Source organism: Palaemon carinicauda, chromosome 16 (assembly GCF_036898095.1).
Source record: "Palaemon carinicauda isolate YSFRI2023 chromosome 16, ASM3689809v2, whole genome shotgun sequence".
Classification (NCBI taxonomy): Eukaryota; Metazoa; Arthropoda; class Malacostraca; order Decapoda; family Palaemonidae; genus Palaemon; species Palaemon carinicauda.
Window position 1 is genome coordinate 28357776 of NC_090740.1, and position 26096 is coordinate 28383871.

Sequence of the window (26096 nt, forward strand, 5' to 3'; positions counted from 1 at the left end):
TCTTAATAAAAGAAGAATAATAGGTTATTTACAATGAGGCTGTTATCTCGAGGGATAAAAAAAAAAAAGTTAAAAAAAAAATTCAGAATGCTAGTCACGTACCAGACTCGTTCATGTCGTAATCAGATGACTTGCGGATGCTGCGAGGGCCGGAACTCTCACAATTAAAGACAGCTGTACCTGTGATTTAATTAATCTATCGTTCCTCTTGGTATCAGGAAGAGGAAATCATATTCATTTAAAGAGATGTCTTATTTCGTAAGCGCCTGAGCTTATATAATAGCATGCTGGCCGATGAGGTAACGTCCCTAACTGGTGGACGCCAGACTGAGGTTTGAGTCCAGCTGAAACTCGTTAGCTTCTTTGGACGCTATAACTTCACCATCCCTGTGAGCTAAGGATGGGTGGTTTAGGGGAGCCTATAGGCCTATCTGCTGAGTCATCAGCAGCTATTGTCCGGCCCTCCTTGGTACAAGTTTGGCTGGACAGGTGGCTTAGGCGCTGATCATATGTTTATATGGTCAGTCTCTAGGGCATTGTCCTGCTCGACATGGCAATCTCACTGTCCCTTACCTCTGTCATTCTTGAGTGGCCTCTGAATCTTTTAAACAGAATTAAGGAAAATGAAAAGATTGAGTTAAAAAGATTACGCAAAGGAAGTGGAGATATCATAGACTCCTAAAATCATTAGATAGGACTTATAGAGTGAGATAGTGTATAACACCAAATGAAGGAAAATTGAATGATAAGTTAGCGCTACTAAAGAACACTATGAATCTCATAATCTGGTTGAATCTCGTTAGGGTTACTGTTCTGCATTAGACCAAGGAAATAAAATCAAATTTTATTCGGTTTAAGCCAAAAAAATTTTTTTTAATAAAATCTAAAGCCAAAAATAAAAAATAAATTTATGGCCCTATACTTGAACTTGATATGACTTAAAGAATGAAATGAAAAATTAATAGCATGCTAGTATCATTAAACTGAATGAATTATCAAATCGTTTACATTGTATCGAAACCAGCCTGCTATGGCATCCTTCTCTACAGCACTGAAAATTTCGTCACCCTTTGGAGGAATAATACACCATTATTCCTCTTAGTCGCCACCCCCTTTTTCGATTTAAAGTGGACAACATATCCAGATATATTATGGAACAGAGAAAACGTGAGATCAATGTGGTCATAACAGTTCACTGACCGGTAAAATGTAACCGCTAGAATCTATATAGCATTCTTCTTGTTCGAAGGATATCTACCGTTACGAAGGAAAACTTTAATTATACATTTCGCCTTGGATACAAGCAAGAAAACACTCACGCATATTATTATTATTATTAATATCATTATTATTATTATTATTATTATTATTATTATTATTATTATTAGCCAAACTACAACCCTAGTTGGAAAAACAGAATGCTATAGGCCCAGAGGCTCCAACAGGGAAAATAGCCCAGTGAGGAAAGCAAAAAAGGAAAATAGGATATTTCAAGAAGAGTTACAACATTAAAATAAATATCTACCATATAAACTATAAAAACTTTAACAAAACAAAACATGTAAGTAAGTTACTCCACAAGCTTTGGACAATTATTCGAAACTCTTGCTATTGTGAATCGAGATTCTTGATTCCACCTTGAATATAAAGAGGAAACCCATTGCGCAGAAACAAATGAAAATCATAATAAGAAAATTCCATAACTTTCCAGTAACCATTTGCATAATGATAGAATTATATAATGGGAAATTAAAACATTCAGAATTGCTCCAGCTGTTGGTATGAGGTTTTTCTTATGCTAATGATAGTTATTACGTTTTCTTATGCTGGTGTTTAGATGACAGTAATTATCGTGACATAATTTATACCAGTAATTTCACAGACCTAAGTGGACACAATTACCTGTTCTTTAAGGTAGATACGTAATTAAATAACTCAGTTATTTCAAAGCAGGTAGATAGTATGAATCTGTGAATATTCTTTAGTAAATATATTAATATTTTTCAGAAGATTTTCTAATATTCCAATTAATGATATAATAAAACTGAACATGTAGACCTGACAATATCATTACTATTCAAATTTTATATTTGATCACATCATCTCACAAATAATCATACAATATTCACTCAGTACAAATATACAGTTGAAAATATAACCCATCCATGAATTTCATATATTTCAATAAATCATCTCATAAATGATCATATGCAGTTTCTTTAACAAACAGCTGACGCGTCGAACAATCTTAAGTAACAAAAGTTTTCGTTCACAAAACTTTATTTACTTTACGATTTAAGTATCCTTTTTATACCGGCTCTAATGGCGGGAAAACTTTCACGACTCTTTTCATCCTCCTGTCATTTCTTGTCTTCTTCTTTGCGACATCTCTTCCAACTTCCTTTTCGCAATCATTCGTTATCTCTTATCGTGTTAGCGGTTACGAAATTGGGTCTGAAAGTGCACGCTTTCTGTTTATTCATTTTGTATCTTTTTTGCTAGTCTTGTGTTTTGTGCTTTCGGGAAGCAGCAATACAAGAATGCATAGCATAGATAATAGTCGTAAATAGATGTTTGTTACATGATTAAAGACTTAGCCCTCTAAAATTCATTTAGTGCCAATGTAAAAAATATAGGAATAGATCTCGTTATTTTTCTGTTCAAAGGGATTAACCGGTGATGAAGATGTGAGACAAAGGTAGATGGAGAACGCTGGCCAGATACATCGACCCCACATAAAAGTGGGAAAGATGCAGACAAAGAAGAAGAAGAAGTAAGCCACTGAAAAATCACGAATCAAGGATGAAAGCCAGGATAGATAACTTATCGTGATATAATGAATCATAAAAAGAAAGACTGGTTAATGTTCGGCAAATCCTGGAAGGGTTATTCCCATAATTTACCTCCAGTATACTCTCTTTTCTTTGGATTTGTGCTTGTGTTTGGATTAGTCTGACCGTCCTAGCAGCCTTTGAAAGTAAGAAGATTGTATGAGAATGTCAATCAGTGACATATTTTTTCTCTTTCTCTTATTCAAGTTGGGTCAGAGCTCAGTATGTAGTCGTTTCTTAATTCTTAAAAAATGGAGATCTCATTTAAGGAATATTTAGCTTCGATAGAATAAAGAAAACAGCCATTCTCTTTTATTTACTTTTTCATACTGGATTTTGTGTTTGTGTGCACTGTTAAAAATTTGCCGTAACAACGGTAAATGCCTGGCAACATTTATTCCACGATTTTTATCGTTTTAAAGAAGTGACATTACGGTCAGCAACCCGTAAAAGATGATAGCAAAGTAAGGTAAAATTACGGTCGCCTGTGTTTTTCTGAAATACGAATGAGAACTATATTTTTACGGAGAATTTCCGATTAGAATTACGTTTTTATAAGTGTGTGTGTGTGTGTGTGTGTGTGTGTGTGTGTGTGTGTGTAAGTGAATAGAGAATAGATGCAGGATTAAATCATTCGAAAGGCGAATCTTGTTTAACGGCATATGGGCTATTTATTCATTTTCTTAACACCCAAATCCTTCATCCCCTTCTGTAATTACTTGCCTAGAGCAATACGCAGACAGGCAACCACCTCGTGGTAACAATTTTCCTCTTATAATGATCGCCATCATCTTCATTATTATAATTCATGATGTTATTTATGTCAAGTAAATAATTGGTTTCAATAACAAGTAAGCTTATTACAGATGCGTCAAAGAAACAATGATATATCAGCCATCACGAATATCAATAACACTGTGTTAGATTACTTCGAAAATATTTATGTACCATCTGAGATTGCTAAACGCAATTATGATTTTCCAAAGGCTTATGAAATTTTATTTGCTTCTTTGCATACTGCAGGTGACTTTTAAATGCTACCTCGTGTTTTAATTACGCATTAAAGCTACAAATAATTCTTTAATCTTTATAATGAGCTACAATATTGTAATCGGGTTTTTGATCGCCACCTTTCAATATATAATCATACTAGTACTGTTTTGTATAAAATGCCACTAATATAACTTTTATAATTCCTGGAGATACTAACAGAACTGTATTCTACATGTGCTTTTTAATCATATTAGCTCGAAAAAAATGATAAATCATATGTTAATAACAAAACTCACATCACAATCGTCCAAATTTCATGTAGCTGTATTTCAATGCTATCAATGTTTCCTGTATCATTCAAATACACAAATATTTAAATGAACTATACTTGAAAAACGTTTTACAATAACAAACCCCAAAAGAATCGATATAAATGATAAGAAAAGATAATAGAAGTTATAAAAAACAACGCAAAGACACGCATTAGCCCATGAGGCATTGCCACATTCTTGCTTTCCTCCCCCGGTCCAAAACGGCGAGGGAAAAATCATAGCACTAAATTCTTGACACAGCGAAAGTGAAGAAGATCACTCGCATCGCCCAGGGGCTCCACAACAGAGGCCCGGCAGTGTTGTAACATAGCGTGAGGCTCCCATCGTCAAACGTCTTGTTTTCCGGTTCGGAAAGGCTTTTCTCATACCTTTTTTTGGTCTGTCTGTTACCACGCACTCTTCGAAAGGAGACCATTACAGTCTTTGCTCTTCTTTTTTTTCTAGTTTTGTCTTACAAAACCAATTTTCAAAACGTAGAATCTTGCAGTCAAAGTCAATACTTTGTTGTATCTTCTATACAAAATTGTTCATTTTCCTTATTTCCCTGTAGCTTCCAACCTATATTTTTTAGACGTGGAACCTTATATAAATGCAGCTTTCTTTTTTCGTTCTTGCCGTATCTTTCACCGTGTATTCTTGAGGAAAATTTTGCATTTGCAATTTTGTATCTCACCCTGCATTCTTCAAAGAGAGAACCTTTCTCTTGCAAACTAAGTTTTTGTTCTTGCCGCACCTTCTGCCATAAATTATACGAAAACACAACTTTTCAGCTGAAGACTTTTTTTTCTACATTATTAGAAGCTTACAATTATAGCCCTTGTCTTTCTTTTTATTGATCTTCTGATAAAAGTTCTTCAGGAAAACCATGCTTTTGCAGCCTTTTTTTTTTTTTTTTTTTTTTTTTTTACTACATGTTCAGAGCCTTGTTTAATTTTGCTATATCTTCCACTATACATCCTCTATAACATTTCAGACAGTCTTTTGTTATGTACTCTTACGAGAACCTTTTAACTTTTATTACCGTTTCGCTGTGCAATCTTCTAGAGATCTTTACAATAGCAGATTTTTTTTTTTTTATCACTAAGCGTACTTTGGAAATATAACTTAATAGTCATAGCCATTGTTTTTGTTGTATCTCTTGTAATATTGTCTTCAAAAGAATACCTTGTTATCATATACATTGTTTTCGTTTCACCTTTTGCTATGTATTATTGAGAATTATATCTTTGCTTTCATACCCCGTTTTGTAGTTCCCTCTTTCACTGTACACTTTTCACGGGAACCTTGCTGCCATAGATATTTTATAGTTGGACTTTTTACAATGTATTCTTTAGGATAACAGCCCTATTGTTGTATAAATTTTCATAGATATAGCCTCCCCTGTGCATTCTTCAGGAAAATCCTTTTGTTGTTAGTCAATATTTTAGTTGAATCTTCCACTTATTCAGAAGGAAAGCCTTGTAGTCGTGGCCATTCTACAGTTACATTTATTTCGCTATTCATTCTTCCGAAGGGGATTCTTCAAAACGTAGGTATTTTCTAGCTGCATTTTCCGGTATGCATTCTTAAATGGGACTTTGCAGTCGCAACCCGTTTTATGGGGTGAATCTCTTGCTGATAATTTTTTCAGGCGAATCTTGCAATCGAGGCTACTTTTATAGCTGTATATTTCACCATGCATTCTTCAAAATAATCATGTAGCATTTGCTTCTTTTGTTTTTGCCAATCAACATTATCACATTATATCTGTTTTTTTTATGAGGTTTTCTATTTTGAAGCGAGTTGGTGTTATTACCGTTTTTTTATAACTAAAGGTCAAAGAGAAATATCACTTTAAACTAAATGTTTTGCAACATTAGAAGGTCCGACAGACATTTTAATAGAGATAGAACCAGACACTCAGGGCCTAGAAGAGGTGAAATTATTACTTTTTCGTAAAAAAAATGTCATAAATTTTGTGTAGCGTTCTACTATAGTCAATTCTTTTTAGTGAGGCAGATTTGCACCGACTCGCATTAATGCCCTTTTAGCTCGGAAAAGTTTCCTGATCGCTGATTGGTTAGACAAGATAATTCTAACCAATCAGAGAGCAGGAAACTTTTTCCAAGCTAAAAGGCCACCGCTCCGAGGCGATGCAAATGCGCCTCATTAAGTATAATTGAGTATAGTTAGCGCACGAATCAGGATAAATTCACGAATGCAGTTTGAATTATAGGTTATGCTTTTAAAGTGGATATGTAATCATACCTTTTGATGTGGGAGCTCTTTCGAAGTTGAGAGAATGCGAGAGAAAACATCAGATAACAGCAAAGTGGCAGCAGAGTGCCAAGCAACAAAAATAGAGACCTTGCGCTTCCAGTTTTTGGTTTACTGTCAATAATCGTTCAAAAGTAAACATCCTCTTGATCAACAGTCGACATTATTCTCTCAATTAACATTCGTCATTACTCTCTTGATTGACATTTGACATTATTCTTTTGATCAACATTCAACATTATTCTCTTGATCAACATTCGATATTATTCTCTTGATCAACATTCGACATTATTTTTTTGATCAACATTCAACATTATCCTCTTGATCAGCATTCGATATTATTCTCTTGATCAACATTCGACATTATTCTTTTGATCAACATTCGACATTGTTCTCTTGATCAAAATTTTACATTATTCTCTTGATCAACATTCAACATTATTCTCTTGATCAACATTCGACATTATTCTTTTGATCAACATTCGACATTGTTCTCTTGATCAAAATTTTACATTATTCTCTTGATCAACATTCAACATTATTCTCTTGATCAACATTCGACATTATTCTCTTGATCAACATTCGATATTATTCTCTTGATCAACATTCGACATTATTCTTTTGATCAACATTCGACCTTATTATCTTGATCAACATTCGACATTATTCTTTTGATCAACATTCGACATTATTCTCTTGATCAACATTCAATATTATTCTCTTGATCAATATTAGACATTATTCTTTTGATCAACATTCGACATTATTCTTTTGATCAACATTCGACATTATTCTCTTGGTCGACATTCAACATTATTCTTTTGATCAACATTCGACATTATACTCTTAATCAACATTCGACATTATTCTCTTGGTCGACATTCAACATTATTCTTTTGATCAACATTCGACATTATACTCTTAATCAACATTCGACATTATTCTCTTGATCAACATTCGACATTATTCTCTTGATCAACATTCGACATTATTCTCTTAATCAACATTCGACATTATCCCCCTGATCAACATTTGACATTAGCCACGACTGGCCCGCTTGGTACTCGTTCACCGGCTATGTAGGTTTTTGTGTTCTCTTTTCTCTAATTCCCACTTTATCTTATTTACTACCAAGCATCATTATGTGTTGCCTGCACTATTTTATAAGCTGTAATCTAGATATATAGTTCATTCGTGATGCAGTCATGTTAATGATATTTTTTTAAAATCTAATTACCTTTTTTCGCCCGCTATGATCACACTTTTCACATAATGTTCACATCATTGGAACCAATTATCCACAGTTTGACGAGTCTTTGAAAAAAATAATCTTCGTCAAATGTAGTGATTTAATCTCGAAATATCTTTTCTCTATTGATGAATCTTAAAATTTCATTCTTTTGCAAATATGTTACGAAAACCTTCAGGTTTGAATGTTGCAATTTCAAGTCTAAAAAAAAGGATTTTCTGCTATACAGTATGATGGCTATTCGTCCATGAATCAGTTGAATATTGTATATTAATAAATAAGGAAAATCAACAGTTTTAATGGGCTTTAAAGATATCTCGCGTTAAAAGATGCCCAGCCTGTTGAAGGAATAAAACCTTCCTTGTAGTTACTAATTACCAACTAAATTTCATAAGAATAATGAGTTGCTGAAACTATTTTCACCTTTAATTGAGTATATTCAAGATATCGTAGCTGTTTTATCGTTGCATATCATAGAATCCTCTTTTCTCCAAACCCACATGTTAGAAAAACATACTTTGCCTTTACATAGCTTTATTGATAATTTTTCTTAAGCTATTTTATGCAGTAAAAAAATTCTAAATATGTATCCTTGAGCGTGAAAGTACCACGCCAGTAATCATTCATTGTATAAGTGAAAAATGCACAAAAAAATTCTGCTTGAACATGGAATAATCAATACTTTCTTAAAGTTCCTATCAGGATATTTCAATTTAGATTTCACTGTATATTATGATATACTATTGTCTTATTTATTTTATCTTTATCATTACAATTTGAAGATGTATAACTTAGGTCTTCTCTTTTCTTCCAGGTGGTGGTGTTAGTAGTGTTGGCAGTGGGAGTCCTTGGACTTCCCGAGTCCCGTTTTATCGGTTACCATGCTCAAGCAAGAGACTACCCAGCTCCCGTCTACGGCCCCCCTCCGCCTCCACAGCCAGTTTATGGTCCTCCACAGCCAGTTTATGGTCCTCCACCGCCAGTTTATGGTCCCCCTGAACCTCCACATGAGGATTCGAAGGGTCAGGGAAAAGGGAAAGGAGGACTATTCGACTTCGACATATTCAAAGGCATAAAGGACTTCTTTAGCTTTGGCGGGAAAGGAGGTGATGGCGGGAAAGGAGGTGATGGCGGGAAAGGTGGGCAGTCATATGGGCCTCCTCCCGCTCCTAGTCATGGCTATGGTCCTCCACCTAAGGCACCTAAAGGGAATTATGGTCCACCTCCAGCACCTCCTAAGGGCAACTATGGTCCTCCTCCAAAGGCTCCTAAGGGCAACTATGGACCTCCTCCAAAATCTCCAAAGGGGAACTATGGACCTCCTCCACCACCTCCTAAGGGCAATTATGGTCCTCCTCCAAAGGCTCCGAAAGGAAATTATGGTCCACCACCACAGCCTCCAAAGGGAAATTATGGTCCACCACCACAGCCTCCAAAGGGAAATTATGGTCCACCACCACAGCCTCCAAAGGGAAATTATGGTCCCCCACCACAGCCTCCAAAGGGAAATTATGGTCCACCACCACAGCCTCCAAAGGGAAATTATGGTCCTCCCCCTCCCATACATGAATCCCATGGACACGCCCCACCTCCTAAAGGTGGCTTTGGACCTCCTAAAGGTCACAGTCATATTTCAGTAGCCCCAGCCCCCTCTCATGGTCATCATTCTGTTGGTCCTGTTCCCTCTCATGGTCATTCTGATGGTCATCATTCTGTTGGTCCTGTTCCCTCTCATGGTCATTCTGATGGTCATCATTCTGTTGGTCCTGTTCCCTCTCATGGTCCTTCTGATGGTCATATTCCTTCTCATGGTCATCATTCTGTTAATCATGGTCCTCCCCAAATTGCTCCTGCTCCTTCTTATGCTCCTCCCCCTGTTGCTCCTGCTCCTTCTTATGCTCCTCCCCATGTTGCTCCTGCTCCTTCTTTTGCTCCTCCCCCTGTCAACATAAATGTTGGGTATGGTGCCCCCAAGCCAGGTGATGTTCTCACTTCGCCTTCACACGGACATTCTATTCCACCACCCCCCTCCAATCATGTTGGCCATCCTCCTCCTGCTCCATCAAACAATTATAATGTGCCCCCACCCCTTCCTCTTGAAACTGCCCCTGCACCTTCCGGTAACTATGTTCCACCCCCACTTCCTCTAGAACAAGCTGTGGCTCCTCTTCCATTAGAAAATGTTCACGCCCCTACAGATTCCTATAGTGTGCCTCTCCCTCCCCAACCCCCACCAGTAGCTCCAACAGGTTATGTTGCTCCTACCCAGAATGTTATTGTTCCAGTTGCTCCTCCTCTTGCTGTTGCTCCGGCTGTCCAAAATATCCAAAATATCCCAGTTCCTTCAAAGCCTGACTGTGAAGCTTGTGATAGTGCTCCTTGGGTCCCCATGCCTGTAGTTGGTCCCGTCGCTCCTGCTCCAGCGCCTGTACCTTTTGTACCAGCACCTGTACCTCCTGTTCCAGCACCTGTACCAGCAGATCCAGTGGTTGTTACCAGCCCCCCAGCACCCATCGACATCTATCCCCCAGCGTGAGTAGTTTTAGAGAATTTCCGATTCGTCTAGCTTGAGGATACTCTCGGGCACACTATTCTATCTTATTGCTCTTCCTCTTGTTTTGTTAAAGTTTTTATAGTTTTATAGTTTATATAGAAATTATCTATTTTAATGTAGTTACTGGTCTTAAAATATTTTACTTTTTCTTGTTGCCTTTCCTCACTGGGCTATGTTTCCCAGCTGGGGCTCCTGGGCTTATAGCATCTTGCTTTTCCAAGTAGGGTTGTAGCTTAGCAAGTAATAATAATAGTAATAATAATAGTAATAATAATGATAATAATAAAATAAAAATAATAATAATAAAGTAAAAAACAATGAAACTGCAAATAGTAGGAACATACTCAATTGTGCACTGGTTTGGGGAAAGTTAGCCAGTGAAGCATTGTATATAAAAAATGAAATTTAAGAAGTTTTAAGTATCATGAGCAAAATACAGCTCCAGGTGTCTCTCTTTATATTCATTTGGATTTATAATTTTCATTAGCCTGTTACATAATTTTTGTGTCATACCATTAGTTTCCCTTGTCTCAAGTCAGCTCAATAGTTTTTTTTTTTTTTTTTTTTTTTTTTACATTAAACTAGTATAAAGAAAAAATTCATGAAAGGGTGTAGGTTCCTTTTTCTGAAGATCTAATTTTCCTCAAAATAAAGAATTTCATCTCATATATTTCTTCAAGCCATTATCACTTAAGCTTCATTGTTTCCTTATATATTAATAATGTTAAAATTATTTTCTACTCATCAGGTCAATATGAAAATTAACATAAGAAAAAGCTCACTCAAGAAATCCATATGACTTCCGTGATTATTCAATATATGTAGACGATTATCAGTCAGAACTTAAATCAACATCTTTTGACTAAATATTTATCATCTTTGGATTAAAATGAAAACTTTATCTTCTTCAGGCCAGCAATCGATATCAGATTAGTATCAACAGCACCCGCAGTAGAAACTGAAGGACCAATATTCATTGTCGATGATGGGTATGTATTCAGTTAAAAGGTATTCCCTACGTTTAAATACAATTTCTTGAAGCTAAATAAATAATTTTCTGGATATGACTGCAGAAGAGGTAAATTGGTTAACAATCAAACATTTCTGATCATTCCCCAGCAAAACAGGCTTCATTTAACCCTCAGTGGAATCCTTTTTCAAATGACAGAGACGCCAATTAATTTCAGAATCATATATAGCGAAATGGTATAAATTTACAAGAGTTCCCAAGCACTAAATTTAAAATATACAACATTTAGAAGTAAAAAATACCACTAAATTTTTATTTAAAAAGTTATTTAATCTACAAAGATCTTTAAATATAATTATTTGCGTAAAAATATATTTATTGTCAGAAAGCCTCATTCCATTCTGCATATGCTTCCAGGGCAGGAGCACGAGATCCAAGGGTCTTTGATGATGCTCCATTAACTACAATAACTTCTGATGACGTCATTGAAACTGAGACAGTGTTCGTTGTTAATGAAGGAGGTAGGTCACTAGTTGATTCTCCTAGAATTCCATAGTTTATATAACACAGCAATGTTATATTCACATATTACATTTTCCACACTCTTCAGAATTTTATCAACTATATGTTCTAGCATGCTTTGAGATACAATCATAATTTTGTTAAGTAATTATCAAATGTAATGAGTTGATTTTATTTAGATCACAATAATGAATCCTATTCTATAAAACACAGACGAATATTTGGTTATTTCGAATTGATTGTTTTAATTCACAAATTCACAGAACCAAACGTTGGGTTATCGGACCCTCTGTTTCTGGAAGTTGCTAACGTAAGATCCCAAGTGGATAACGTAAGTATATCCCTCATTTTATGTAAATTTTATTTTGAATAAGATTTACATGTAAATGAAATATGAAAAACAATTTTCATTGCCTTCACAAAGATGAGCCTCATTCTTTATCTTTAATGATTAAAAACAGTACTTCTTTCATTTATAGAAATATAATGAACTAAATTCATTAATCTGTTCCTTCAGGTTATCTTGGATACAGAAGCACCAGTTCTGGAGACTGAGGTTCCAGTTGTAGAAACAAGTGCCCCAGTCTTCCTTGCAGCTCAAGATCCAGTTACTCTTACTGTCCTTGACACTGAAGCCCCAGGCCTCTTCCTTGAAACCAGAACTCAAGAACCTGTAGAAACTGAAGCTTCAGTACCTATTCTAGAAACAGAAGCACCTACACTTGTTTTCGACACAGAAGCTCCTGCACCTGTTTTCGACACAGAAGCTCCTGTACCTGTTTTCGATACAGAAGCACCTGTAGCTGTCCTAGAAACAGAAGCTCCTGTACCTGTCCTAGAAACAGAAGCTCCAGCACCTGTTTTTGAAACCGAACCTTCGGCACCTGTATTTGAGACAGAAGTCCCTGTAGCAACGCAAGATCTTTCTGTAGTTGATGTTCGAGTCAATAGTTTAGTCCCAGAAAATTCTGCAGAGCCCCTTATTACACCAGCGTGAGTACAGCCGATTTGATCATGACTACACTAAACTGATAGTGTCTTAAATGCTCTGTTTAAAAGTACGAGGGATAGTTTGATAATTAACACTAATATAGGTTGCACACTGTAGATAAAAGCTTCATGCAACACACTGTTGATAACAAATTTGTTATTTCATTATTCAGAATACTGGCAATGCATAGCTGCAAGATAATCTATGGCAGATTTAATTGGTGCAATGTCATTGGATTCATACCCAAAACTACTGGTTCTATGTATTAAGCCTTTTCAACTATGATGATATGGTACAGATGGGAGAATTTGAAAACCTTAAAAGGCTATTATTAATTATGAGGAAAAAAAGGCTCTTCTCATTAGATTCTTTATAAATAAGCTCAAACATGGAAATAGTTCTAATATTCGATTCATTTATATGATTTATTTGAAATAGAATCACAAAATTTATTAATGAAATTATTTGCTTTTTATTCTCAGATATTTTAATTTCCATAGTCTCATATTTCTAATAATAAGCTTGAGAAAATATAGTAGTGTTCTTAATATGGAAGGATGTTCCTAAATTTACCATTACATCAATATCTGCCAACTAGATGCCAAGCTTTTAAGGCAAACAGTAGGGATGTAGTTCCATTACTAAATGTTTAATTATTATTATCATACTAACATTTTACTTAAATAAGGCAAATCTATAAATAACCAACACTGTATATAATGACTTTCTGAATGTTGCTAACTATGCTAATTTACAAACTGGTGATAGATTGTTACTAACTGTCTTGCTTTAGATTAACTACAACCATAACATAACTAACCATAATCGTAGATACATTTTTAAGAGGTAATTAGATCTTTCTCAGATATTACTTCTTACGTGGTCTACTAAGGGTTGATTCACACTATCGGTTTGGTCGCGCTCCGTTCTCGCTCCAGTCACGGTCCGGTCAAATATTGTTAGATGATTCTAAATGGAAGTATTCATACTGGCGCTCCGGTTTGCTCTCGCTCTAGTCTCGCCCCGGTCATGATAGAAAAAAATCAATATGTACAATAATAGGCTAAAGTTCAATTTGTAAATACATTTCCTAGTATCAGTGAACATTATTCCTATACAGTTATGCTTTTTCCTTATATCTATGATTTTGCTAAGACACTGATTGGACCTAGAGCGAACCGAAGGCTTGAACACCTAAGTACCTAGACCGAACTGAGAGCGAACCGAGACTGGAGCGTGTCCGGACCGATAGTATGAATAAACCCTAAAAGGACACTGATTCCACTAATTCCTCAGAATAACATATTCAATAATGCTCTTACGTGGATTTTAAAGTCATTGCTTTCCTCCTTATTAACCCCTTTCGTGAATCAACAGATATCAACAGCCTAGCAATGTAGACTTGGGACCTTTTGGACGTTTAGTCATCACGACAACAGAGTTGGTGCCTCCGACCCTTGAATCTACCACTTCTGAGAGTGATTTTGATGAGTCGCCCACAACTGATCAGGCTATTCCAGTGACACTTCGTGAAGAGTTAGATGAACAATTAACTTCTGAATTTTCTCACGAAGGAATGCTACAACATTCCAAGGAAACGAGTGGTATGACTGGAGAACACATTATCATAATGGTAGAGTCGCCCACAACTGATCAGGCTATTCCAGTGACACTTCGTGAAGAGTTAGATGAACAATTAACTTCTGAATTTTCTCACGAAGGAATGCTAAAACATTCCAAGGAAACAAGTGGTATGACTGGAGAACACATTATCATAATGGTAGAGGAGCCTTTAGCATCTCAAGATAACTTGGAGGAGAATCGAACTGAAATTTCATATACTGTTGAACCAGATATGGCAATAACCGAATCATTCAAAACAATTTCCTCTGCTATTGTTAGCGAGGCTTTCACCAATTTCATAGAAGAGGATCAAGCAGAGTATGAAACAATTTCCCCGGATGTAGATGTGAATACAATGTCCATTACAAATGAAATCCAGGAAGCAACAGTAACTTATAGTCCAGAGTCCCTTGAGGTATCAACTGATATTCCATTGATTATTAATGAAGATGAATTAGCTAGTCTCCGTTTTACTACTATTGTGCCAACAGATTCGGAGTCTATAGATATGTCATTTAATTTTTCAAAATTAATAGATCCACCACTGGATCTAGGGTTTAAAAATGCAGATGATGTAAACCACATCAATCCAAATCTAAATACAATAGACAGCCAACATATTATGATAATTGTTGACAATATGCACAATGATGGTTCAATAATACCTCCATCTTTTATACCACTAGATATCCCCTTATCTCAAGGGAATGCTGCGGAGTTATCTACCCAACCTCTACAAAGTAGTTCTGTAAAATCTACAGATACTTCATTTAACGTAAACTTGTCAGCGAATGAGAGTCAATCTTCAGGCGGAGTTCACCAAAGTATCTTATTGGGACAGCTAAGCTTCCCGGAAGTTGAGTTTGCTGTTCTAACAAATACAACATTTAATCTGCAAGATGCCTCAGTGACTCAAGAACATTCAAATATGTTATTTGATTCCTTTTCTTCAAATATGGATGTAAACACAAATGAGAAGTCAGCAAAAGCAGTTTTAATTGAATCAAATAACAATCCTCTGACAAATGAAATGTTTACTTCTCATAACAATAACAAGCAGCTGCTACCCATCAGTGAACTAAGAAATCCAAATATAGAAAACACAACGGAAGATGATCTTAGTTTAGAGTTAAATGAAAACCCAGCAGCAATTAGTAGTGATAATATTGATGATGGGTTGCTGAATGAAGAAGTACTTAATAAGATGTCAAAGGACATTTTGACAATTGAAGATTCCAGAGTGATGTCAAATGGTTTACATGAAAGCCACTTTGTTGCCAATGGCAAGGAATTATCTCAATCTTCAGTAACTGAGCAAGGTGGTATTGATTTGAATTTTTCAAGTAACCAGGGATTGCAAGAGTCATCAAGAACTTCAGTGGAAAAAGTCAAATTTCAACAAACTTTTCATGATCCTCGCTTTTCCGAATCAGCAGCTTCCATACCTTTCATGGAAACAGGAAATCAAGATACGAGACCACCAGGTGGTTCAGCGTCAGCATTTATTGATATTAGTCTTTTGCAGACCCTTTTACCACCTAGTAAAGAGTCCCTCAAAATAATGGAATCTCTACCTTTCCCTGTTGTAAATATTCCCGTGTTTCTGCCTGCTAATGGGGCACAGAAATTACTGGAGTTCAGTTCTTCAGAGGCCTTTTTACCACTTTTCCTTTTCCCAATTCCACCCACCATAGAACATCAGAAAAACTCTATAGCTCCAGTTCATGAGCAGCAAGTTATGCCCGAAAGGCTGAATAGTCCTGTTGCTAAAACTATTGGAAAAAGCATCAGCCTCCAAGATCATCCAGATAGAAGGTTGGGGGTGTTTGCTGGAAAATTTCCTATGCTTATATGTTTGCACACTAATTCTTTTTGCATGGATCTAAATATATAACACTAAACAGCATGTTTACGTTAACTACATGATACTCATACCTTCAAAATTGCATAATATTATATTTTTGATATATTTTTGAATGAATGTAATGTAATTTTTATACACTTACCCCTAATAGGAAAACAAAACTTATATAATCTTTAATTTTTACAGTGTTCTTCAGGATACATTTGAACTCAACCCAAATGATGTTATGTTCAGGCTGACAGATCCTGTGGTGGCAGATATTGGTCAACCTCAGTTCATTTCATCCAGTGAGGGTACCGCTGGTCCTTCTCAATTTGTATCAATAAGTAATCCAGAGGTTGTTAGTGTTGGGGAACCACAGTCTATTTCTGTTTCTGATCCTAATGTAGTGAATGTCCAGCAGCCACGAACCCAAACAGATATAGGCGCTGTTCAGGTACAAGAAGGCTTTACCCCAATCATCATCCCAAATGTTAACCAGAATATCGGAGCAGCAAATGTCGTCAATGTGGGTCAACCCCAATTCATAGACCAAAGCTTTGGACAACCACAACAAGGGATACCTCTGAGTGTGTCTCAGCCTCAGTTGAATTCCGTCTCACAACCTCAAGTAATCTCTGTCTCTCAGCCTCAGATTCTATCTGTTTCACAGCCCCAGTTTCAAGCAATTCAGCAGCAGCCGAGGTATGTAGCCAAATTGAGGGAATAACGTAATATAACAACATTTATCCGTTTCCAGTCTCAAATTAGCCCAATAACAATACACCTAGATTTTTCTAAATATCAATCATACAAGTTCTACTAACATTAAACAAACTATCATGTATTGCACATAAAAACCAATCCACAGCAACATTTTTTCCAATCTAATACTTACAACACATTTCATTTCTTCAGAAGTCCACTTTAGTCTTTTTTTTATTAAAGCACCTTTTTGTATGTTTAACAACTGTATTACATCATTAGTATAATTTAGCATCTGAAAGCATTCCATTTGCAGATTTTTCTGGTATTTTAATCTTAGCAAAGTCATCGATATCACCTTATTAAGATCACAAAATTCAATCACTTAGTTTTTTCGAACATACCACAAAGAAAAAAATCTTCTTGAGCTCGTTCTGTGTAATATTTAGAATACTTGAAATTATTACCTTTATTATTTTAGTTGTGCTCTGTGGTAACTGAAATGAATTTTAATGTGCATGTTTGACACCATAATTATTCATTTGACAAATTTCGGCACTTGCACGAAGTAATGAAGGTTGAATAAAGACTATGTGAATGCAAAAGTTTATTTTAGCATGTTTTACATAATCATTACTGTATTGAATATCTTAATATTCATCAAGGTAATTCTGTTCCTGTCTTAATTGTAACAATTTCCAGGTATTCTCCTCCATTAAATCTCCATATTTAGGCATAATGTTTTCTATTTGTATAATGAAAATACATCACATCAATCATAAAAAGGTATCCATGTCTTTAAACAGATTTAGCAATATCATAAAACCTGGAAATTGTTCTAAAATGCATTTTATAAGTTTATCATGCACTAAGACTGTATACAAATCATTTTCATTATTTGGTGGTAGTAGACTGTACCTATGGCTCCCATGATTCGGGACTTACCAGTAAAATGCATGCTAATTGCATCATTGCATGTACCCTCAGCCAAGTGACCGTGACACAGCCTGACGGAAACAACGTCGCTCCACAGATCAGCACAATTCACTCCTCTCCCATATCTTCCTCACCTGGAGGTCTGCAAGTAGCACAGTTCCAGAACCTTGAATCTCAAATAACTGATGGCGGTTTTAGTGTTTTGAGTGTTGGTACTCCCCAGTTTATTGGTTCAAGCCAAGGGACTCCTGGGATCAGTCAAGTAGTGTCAATAGACAGCCCTCAGATAGTGTCTGTGAGTGATCCTCAGGTATTAACTTTTTCTGGCAATGTAGGAGTTCCATTGTCTGCAACAGTGGCTCAAGGATCTCAGTTCAGTAATAATGGTTTACAGCAACAGTCTACTTTTGTTCAAGGCACAGAGTCACATTCTTCTTCACAAACTTCTGATGGGTCTATCATTGCTGCAGAATTAATTTCATCATTACCACCAAACTTTGGCTCATTCTCTGGAGTGGAAGAGAATAATTTTATTAGTCATAGTAACCAAGCAGCACAACCTCCTGCCCAAATAATCAATGCTGAGCTTATTTCTTCATCTCTCCAAAATCCTGAGCCTTTTGTGTCCAGTGGGCAAACTGTTGATTTTAGGCAAGAGGGTCAATCTGTCTCATCTCAGAGTGTAGAATCATCTGTTATTCCAGCAGAATTATTGTCCTATTCCCCTCCAAACTTGAACTCATTTTCGGGAGTAAGGGAAGGACACAGCTTAGCTCAGACAGGATCTTTAGTTTCCAATTCAAATCCTAGTAGCTCAATAATTCAAGCCGATGTTATAGCATCATCCTCACATGACCTTGGATCTTTTTCTAGAGGTAGTGAACAGATTTTATCAGCACCACAGCAAACAAATCTTGGTAATCAGGTAGGAACAGTCTCTAACTTTGAAAGTTCACAGGGGTCAGTTATCCCAGCAGAATTGTCCTTCTCTAATTCTAACATTGTTTCAGCGGGAGATAACCAATTCTCATTTGTCGACCAATCAATTGGAATCCCTGTTGAAAATCAAGTAATATCTGTATCCCAGTCACAAGCACAACCTGCCCCACAGCAAGAATTTGTTCATTCAATTAGCAGTCAGGATTCTTCCTCTATCAATCAAGGATCTTTTATCAGCAATCAAGATTCTTTCACAAACAATCAGAATCTATTTAGTGGCAATCAGGGCTTTATTGGTGTCCCCCTAAATGCAGCTTCGCCTCAGTTAGATAACAATTTCTCTATACAACAGGACATTTCAAGTGGGAATAATCAGTTTATATCAGGTCCGACTTTTGTTGGAGAAAGTTTTGGTGACGTTGGCAATAGTCAGGTGGTATCCTTGTCTGAACCCCAAGTTAGCTTTGTATCACAGCCAGAATTACTGCACTCTACTTTTTCATCTGCTGATTTGCAAGATTCTCTTGGTATTTCAATTACCTCAACATCTGCGCAAGTTAAAACGCCAGATATGAGCACATTGCCACTTGCAGACACCTCATCCTTTTCATTATCATCCTCCTCCCCTGAATTCCCGCCATTTTCCATTGTTCAAGACATAGCCAACGAGCCAGTCAAGTAAGTTAGACCAGAAGACTTTTCTTACCTCAGACAAGATAATTCTGAGTAATCATAAAATCAAATTCAATCATTTATTACTATATTTATTGACTCAATTTCTCTATGATTTGGATTAAATTGGTTATCAGTTTATAAATTTTTTCTTAATTTCAAATTCATTATATTGCACTGTAGAAAGATATTGCCAGATATGTTTTACAATAAAAAAAGTCTCATTACATCAGTTCTAATACTAACATTTATTTCTAATGTCTTTTAGTACTGTCGATGTCCCAGCGCAACCAGCCATTGTAGTTCAAGACACCTTTGCACCGTAAGTTCGTTTGCTTCAGCGACATAAACAGGACGGATAAGTAGCTCATATGACTTCCAAAATGGTTACTATACGACGTTCAGCATTCCCAGGGTGACATTTTTCCAAACAACCTCCTTTTTTTTTCTTTTTTCATCCTTCTAGAAATGGAGACAAGGTGACGGAGGGTTCTTGTAGTTTAGACATTGCAAAGTTCGGGTTAACTCTGGTTTGACTTTAAGAAAAAAAAGGACTATTAACTTTTGATTTTATCTTTTGTGTCTTTTGTAAGTTAATTGGTTAATAGGTATCATTAGAAGGAGACGAAACAGCATACATAAGTGAAGGTGAAATTTTCTCATGGACATAAGGTTGACCTGACTGACAAGATAAGTGAATTTTTTGTATGTGTTAAAAAAAAAGTGGATTCAGTTATTTTCTTCATGGTATACAAACTAAAACTGTATGATGAATAAAAAATCAGGATTATTCAAAGGCACATTATTTCTGTACTTTGAATAGTAACTTTTGTTAGATGATTAATCCCAAACTGCTTTTCCTTCCATGTACTTTAGGTCTTTCCAGCAAAACATAAGAGAGACACCTCCACAGCTGTCCTACCTCCCTCCCACTAACAGGTGAGTTACCCTTCCATTGCTATCAAATTTAAGCTTCGTTTACATTCTCGGAAAAAATGGCTCTTCGCAATTTTATAAGAACACACTCCATGAACTACTTCACAGAATGATTTGCTCAATCAAGATAAATAATTATTCACACTTGGTTTACAAAATGATTTGCTAAACTGACGAGATGAATTGTAATATATATGTATATGTATATATATATATATATATATATATATATATATATATATATGTATATATATAAATATATATATATATATATATATGTATGTATATATACATATATATACATATATATATATATATATATATATATATATATATATATGTGAATACATATGTGTGTATACATGCATATATATACATATAAATATGTGAATACATATGTGTGTATATACATATATATATATATGTATATATATATATATATATATATATATATAAATCATATATATATGTGTATATAGACACATATATATACATATATATGTATATATATATATATATATATATATATATATATATATATATATATATATATATATATATACATATATATATATATATATATATATATATATATATATATATATACTGTATTTATATTCAATCTACTGATTAACCAATTTCAAACGAATTCTTTCAATATTAAACTAATAGGCCAACATCCTGTTCTTTACATGGATAAAAAAAATTTAAATATTACAATATACCAAAAGAGGTTCTTGGAAGAGACATTTACCATTTCGAGAAATTAATAGGACGAAGTCACATAATAAACATAGTCATATATTTATTCTCTATTGTTTTCAAAATTCTGATACAACTGTGGGCGTCTCGTCAATGTTTAAATATAAACTACATTTTAATAATTTCTTTTTAATCTTTATATTTAATTGCTTATTTATATTTTGAAGCAAATAATTTTCATGAGCAGCCCAATGATATATGTTAGAATAATACAAATGATTATAGTAAAGATGCCATTGTTTTTATATATAGTCAACCCTCGATATTTACTCATACATTACTCAAAAGAACACTAATTGTTAATTGTTGATTAACAAAACGAGGAAATAAAATTTATTATATTTATAAAATAACAAATAACTGTATTTATTATACTATGATAAACTATATGATTACGGATGGCTTTATTCCTTAAGGGTTATCTAAATGGATGAAGTTCATGGGTTTATTTCTAATAGGTTTCAATTACTACTACTATGACCATTATTATCTTTATTATTACTTGCTAAGCTACAACCCTAGCTGGAAAAGCTGGATGCTATAAGCCCAGGGGCTCCAACAAGGAAAATAGCCTTGTGAGGAAAGGAAACAAAGGAAAACGAAATATTTTAAGAACAGTAATAACATTAAAATAAATATTTCCTATATAAACAATAAATTTTTTAAGAAAACTGTTCTTGTGGAATATCCTGGGTTGTCTATACGTGTATCTGTATATCTGTGTATGTATTTGTATCTACAAATACACACACACATATACAGCTTTTATACATATATATATATATATATATATATATATATATATATATATATATATATATACATATATATATATGTATATATATATATATATATATATATATATATATATATGTATATATATATATATATATATATATATATATCATAATTCATTGGTACATAATTCTGCTTGCCTGCAGATAAGTAGGTAGATTAATATATATACCATAATAAAGTATCATTATGTATGACCATCTAATAACATTAATAAGTTGACCTCTGTAAGCGTAGTCTAACATTTCATTGTAAATTGCCATTATAACTAACAGTACAATAAGCCCACTATGAGTTAATACTTCCATTAACCTTATAACACCTTCACTGAACAAGAATCCTTCGTTATTTGGTTCTAATGTATTATTGTATATACACAGCAATTAACGCATTCTTTGTAAAGGCAGCCTATCATCCAGCATCACTTAGAACTTAGAGTTTGAAATCTGGAGTCATCTGTTTTACTTTTCCAGCATCACTTAAAGAGTTTGAAATCTGGAGTCCTCTGTTTTACTTTTCCAGCATCACTTAAAGAGTTTAATATCTGGAGTTTTCTGTTTTACTTTTCTAGCATCATTTTAAGAGTTTCAAATCAGAGATTTTACCTTTTCCCAGTATCACTTTAAGAGTTTGAAACCTGGATTCCCCTGTTTTACTTTTTCCAATATCATTTAAAGAGTTTGAAATCAGAGATTTTACTTTTTTCCAGCATCCCTTAAAAGAGTTTAAAATCAAAGATTTTACCTTTTTCCAGCATCACTTGAAGAGTTTGATATCTGAAGTTCTCTGTTTTATTTTTCTAATAATACAGATCAGTAAAACTCTGCGAATATTTTATCCCTTTCCAACTAGAATGATAATGTTGGCTACTTCTATTGGAGAGGATCGGTCTTAAATTACAATGGCGATTGGAGACTCCAGAGTTAAATAAATCAAAGAAAATTGCAATGCTTTTAAATGAATAAGAATGTTGATGCTCTTCCATTTTTATGATTAACTTTCAGTCTTTAGAGTTCTTCACCATGAAATCCATCATAGAAAAATATGATTCATAATGTTTTTATCAACTCAAGTAACATAGATCATCAATAACCATGCTGACTTGAATAGGCTGTCTAAAAAGAGTATTATATTTCTTGCTAAGCATGAAATAGTAGGCCTATGTCACATTGCTTAGTTCATCAATAAATCAAATCTACAGTAATTCTAATATCTTCAGAGATTTGTTCAAGATAGTTTCAATAATCATACGAACTAAATGTGACACTGATGGGAAATAAACCAATTTCTGATAAAATGGTAAGAAAGTGTATTTGGTATTGTGGTTACTGACAAGAGACGGAATACGGACAATTGATTTGTTTTCATTTGTTTGATAAAATATATGTTCTTTCTTCGTGAGTGAAAACAGACTATCAATTATGAATGACTAGTAATCTACGTCATAAACTTTCCTGAGCCAAGTGTGTCGGAAAAGTCCATGGAAAAACATTGCTCACGATAGAAAGTTTAAGATTTCTTTGAAACAAATTTCTGTCCGGAATATTTGGACGTCATTTTGCAACTCCGGACAATGGGACTTCACCAAGGAAAAGAAAATATCCAAAACAATTCAATTTGTAGTCAGTACTACAAAAAAACATCGTTTACTGTATAAGCACACTCCAATTCATCTCATTCAACAGGCAAATTAAATCATCCAACAGATGATTTTTGTCTTAATCCAGTGAAGAAGACTGTTTTCAATATTAATTCTGCCCCTACCAATATACCCTAAAATGCATGTAAATAAGCATGTGATGATTTTTACCTCTTGTTGCACACTCTTAATCTGTACTTCACAGATATTTTTACAGCCAGTACACGATCGCTTTTGAAGTTTTCTACTTGAATATGATTGATTATCTAAAAAAACTTAGATGGCCAATACCCTTCACGAATTCATCATCTTCGTTTTGCAATGAGGCCTTAAACTTACAGGCAGTTATTTTCTTCTCAAAGATTGTCAAAAAAAAAAAAAAAAAAAACTTCTTAGTGTCAGGTTTCGGAATTTGTAGGCCTAACCTTACATTTCATGATGTCATAATCCATGAATAGTTAAAGAACAAAAAACTTTTTGAAAATATCAAAGTATAATGAAATTTGTTCTACAGAACAATAGCATGAAATCATTGATAGTAAATATATCTGTCCATCTGTGTATAGCCAAATAAGAAATTATTTCACAGATGAAAGTTACATTGTAGTTCTAACATTAGAAACTTACTTCTTACTCTTGAAAGGCTTCAGTATGTCTCTACACATCTCTATTAACTTTCTTCACGAGTGTGTACTTACGCATGTACTTCCATTTTCATTTCTTAGAGGCAAATTTTGCACGATCAGAGAAGTATGTAGCAGTTGTTAGTATAAGGGCACGATTTCTTAGAAATATGGGCCTCTTAAAATTCTTCATAAGGCTTATTCCTTTCGTATAATCTTGCATGAGTTGCAAACATCACGGTCACTTTCAATCTCATTCCTCCTATAAGTATCATTCAACCTCTTCTTATCATTCATTACCTAAGCCTTAACTGTGAAAGACCTCTCCTGACGGAATTCAATCATTTTACAGTGCTCCTCTTGGCAATGTAGTGGATGTCCGTGCCTCATCTCCGCAAGAAGCAGGCAATACTAGAGTAGCCAAGAGTGTATTTCCGTCTCAAACTACTAATATAATAAACAGTCAACATAGTGTTATTAGTCATAAAAACATTAATGGCATTAATTTACGACCAATACCTGTGCGAAAACCCCAATCATCAGAACTGACAGATGGACAAACATTTGAACCACTTAGTAGAGACTTATCAGGATTTGAATATTCTTCTCCTGGTCAAAGAGTGCAGATATCCTTTGGTTTTCCCAGTCGGATCCAGGTTGCTGGAAAATCATCTGACGGCTCAAGCAGGGATAATAATGAAAATCCGAGACCAGCAAGAAACATAGGTACAGTGAATCTTAATGGTGCTCCTGGTAATACACTTTTTAATAGAAACAGAAACAAAAGTAGCTCAAAAGATAGCGACCTAAACAATAACTTGCTACCAAAACTAAAATCGTCCACAACTACAACGCAGCTTCCTCCTACAACCACAGAGGCCTCTTCTCCTAATACTGTTGTTGTAACCACTACTACTCCAACAACAACAACACCACCACCACCAACAACAACAACAACAACAACAACAACATCAACAACGACGACGACGACGCCAACACCCACAACTACTACAATTTCTACAACTGAAAAGCAAGCACCTAGAATAAGGACATTTTCTACTAGGACTGAACCCACTACAGAAACTCCCTCAACAACAACAACTGAAACATCAGAACTCACTACTATTCCAGAGACTGGTACATCCACAGTAAAGACAACAACAATTAAGCCTCGTTTCCGTGGACGTAAACGCTTACGCAGACCTCTTTCTCGTCGCCCAATTACTTCTAGTACACAGTCACCTGCTGATGAAGGCAGTCCCCAAGTTAGGCAGCAGAATACTAGCCTCTTTTCCGTAAGGCGCCGTACAGCTTCCAGGCAAAGGCATAATGGACCTGTGATCCTTGCCAACGAATTGAAGAAAGAAAATGGGTTACAGAAAAAGCTTATCAGTGATACTGAAAGTGAGAGTAATAATGAAAACAATCAAGCTTTAGAAAAGGGTAATTCTGAAGAATCCAATAATAAAGTGATAGATCAAGAGGAAACCTCTAGTGAGGACCCTCTTGCAGGGACTACAGACGAGTCCCAGAAGTAAGTATGACTCATCATAGGTGTGACATATTTTAAGCGTAGCAGACATTAAGACAGAACAAATAACATTTTCATTGACAGAGAACATATTCAATGTTTAACTCTTTCCCTAAATAAGATGTCGTCATTTTTTTAGCAATTAATTAGAATTATATGAAATAGCATTTATATAATCCATTAACAATTTTCTCTATTTTTCAGTGCTGTTGTTGGTAATGTAGACGTCAGAAGTTCTGCAAAGTCAATCTCAAGTGGTCAATCCTCATTTGCTTTACCACAAAGAAATAGCTTTGTGTTTCCTCAAAGACGTGATCCTATCCTGCCCTTTGGAACACGCCTTTCCCGCCCAAGACCCAGTTCCCCATTTACTAACCCTACAGCTGGTAAATAA

General features: G+C 34.9%; 1 protein-coding gene across 1 annotated transcript; it reads left to right on the top strand.

Moving 5' to 3' along the window:
- Positions 1-284: 284 nt before the first annotated feature.
- On the top strand, positions 285-26096 carry LOC137655170 (mucin-2-like). The gene is made up of 12 exons (XM_068389052.1): positions 285-332; positions 8476-10193; positions 11127-11204; positions 11603-11706; positions 11971-12038; positions 12225-12700; positions 16372-16869; positions 17857-19422; positions 19685-19738; positions 20293-20355; positions 24524-25705; positions 25907-26096. Exons 1-12 carry the CDS (start codon positions 285-287, stop codon positions 26094-26096), a joined length of 6045 nt encoding a protein of 2014 aa, XP_068245153.1.

What these genes read in the sequence shown, in the direction of transcription:
- LOC137655170 (XM_068389052.1), top strand. Translation starts at nt 285, where the DNA reads ATGCTGGCCGATGAGGTAACGTCCCTAACTGGTGGACGCCAGACTGAG. An exon ending in GCAATTCAGCAGCAGCCGAG is followed by an intron (nt 16,870 to 17,856) that starts GTATGTAGCCAA and finishes ATGTACCCTCAG; the next exon opens with CCAAGTGACCGTGACACAGC. An exon ending in ATAGCCAACGAGCCAGTCAA is followed by an intron (nt 19,423 to 19,684) that starts GTAAGTTAGACC and finishes AATGTCTTTTAG; the next exon opens with TACTGTCGATGTCCCAGCGC.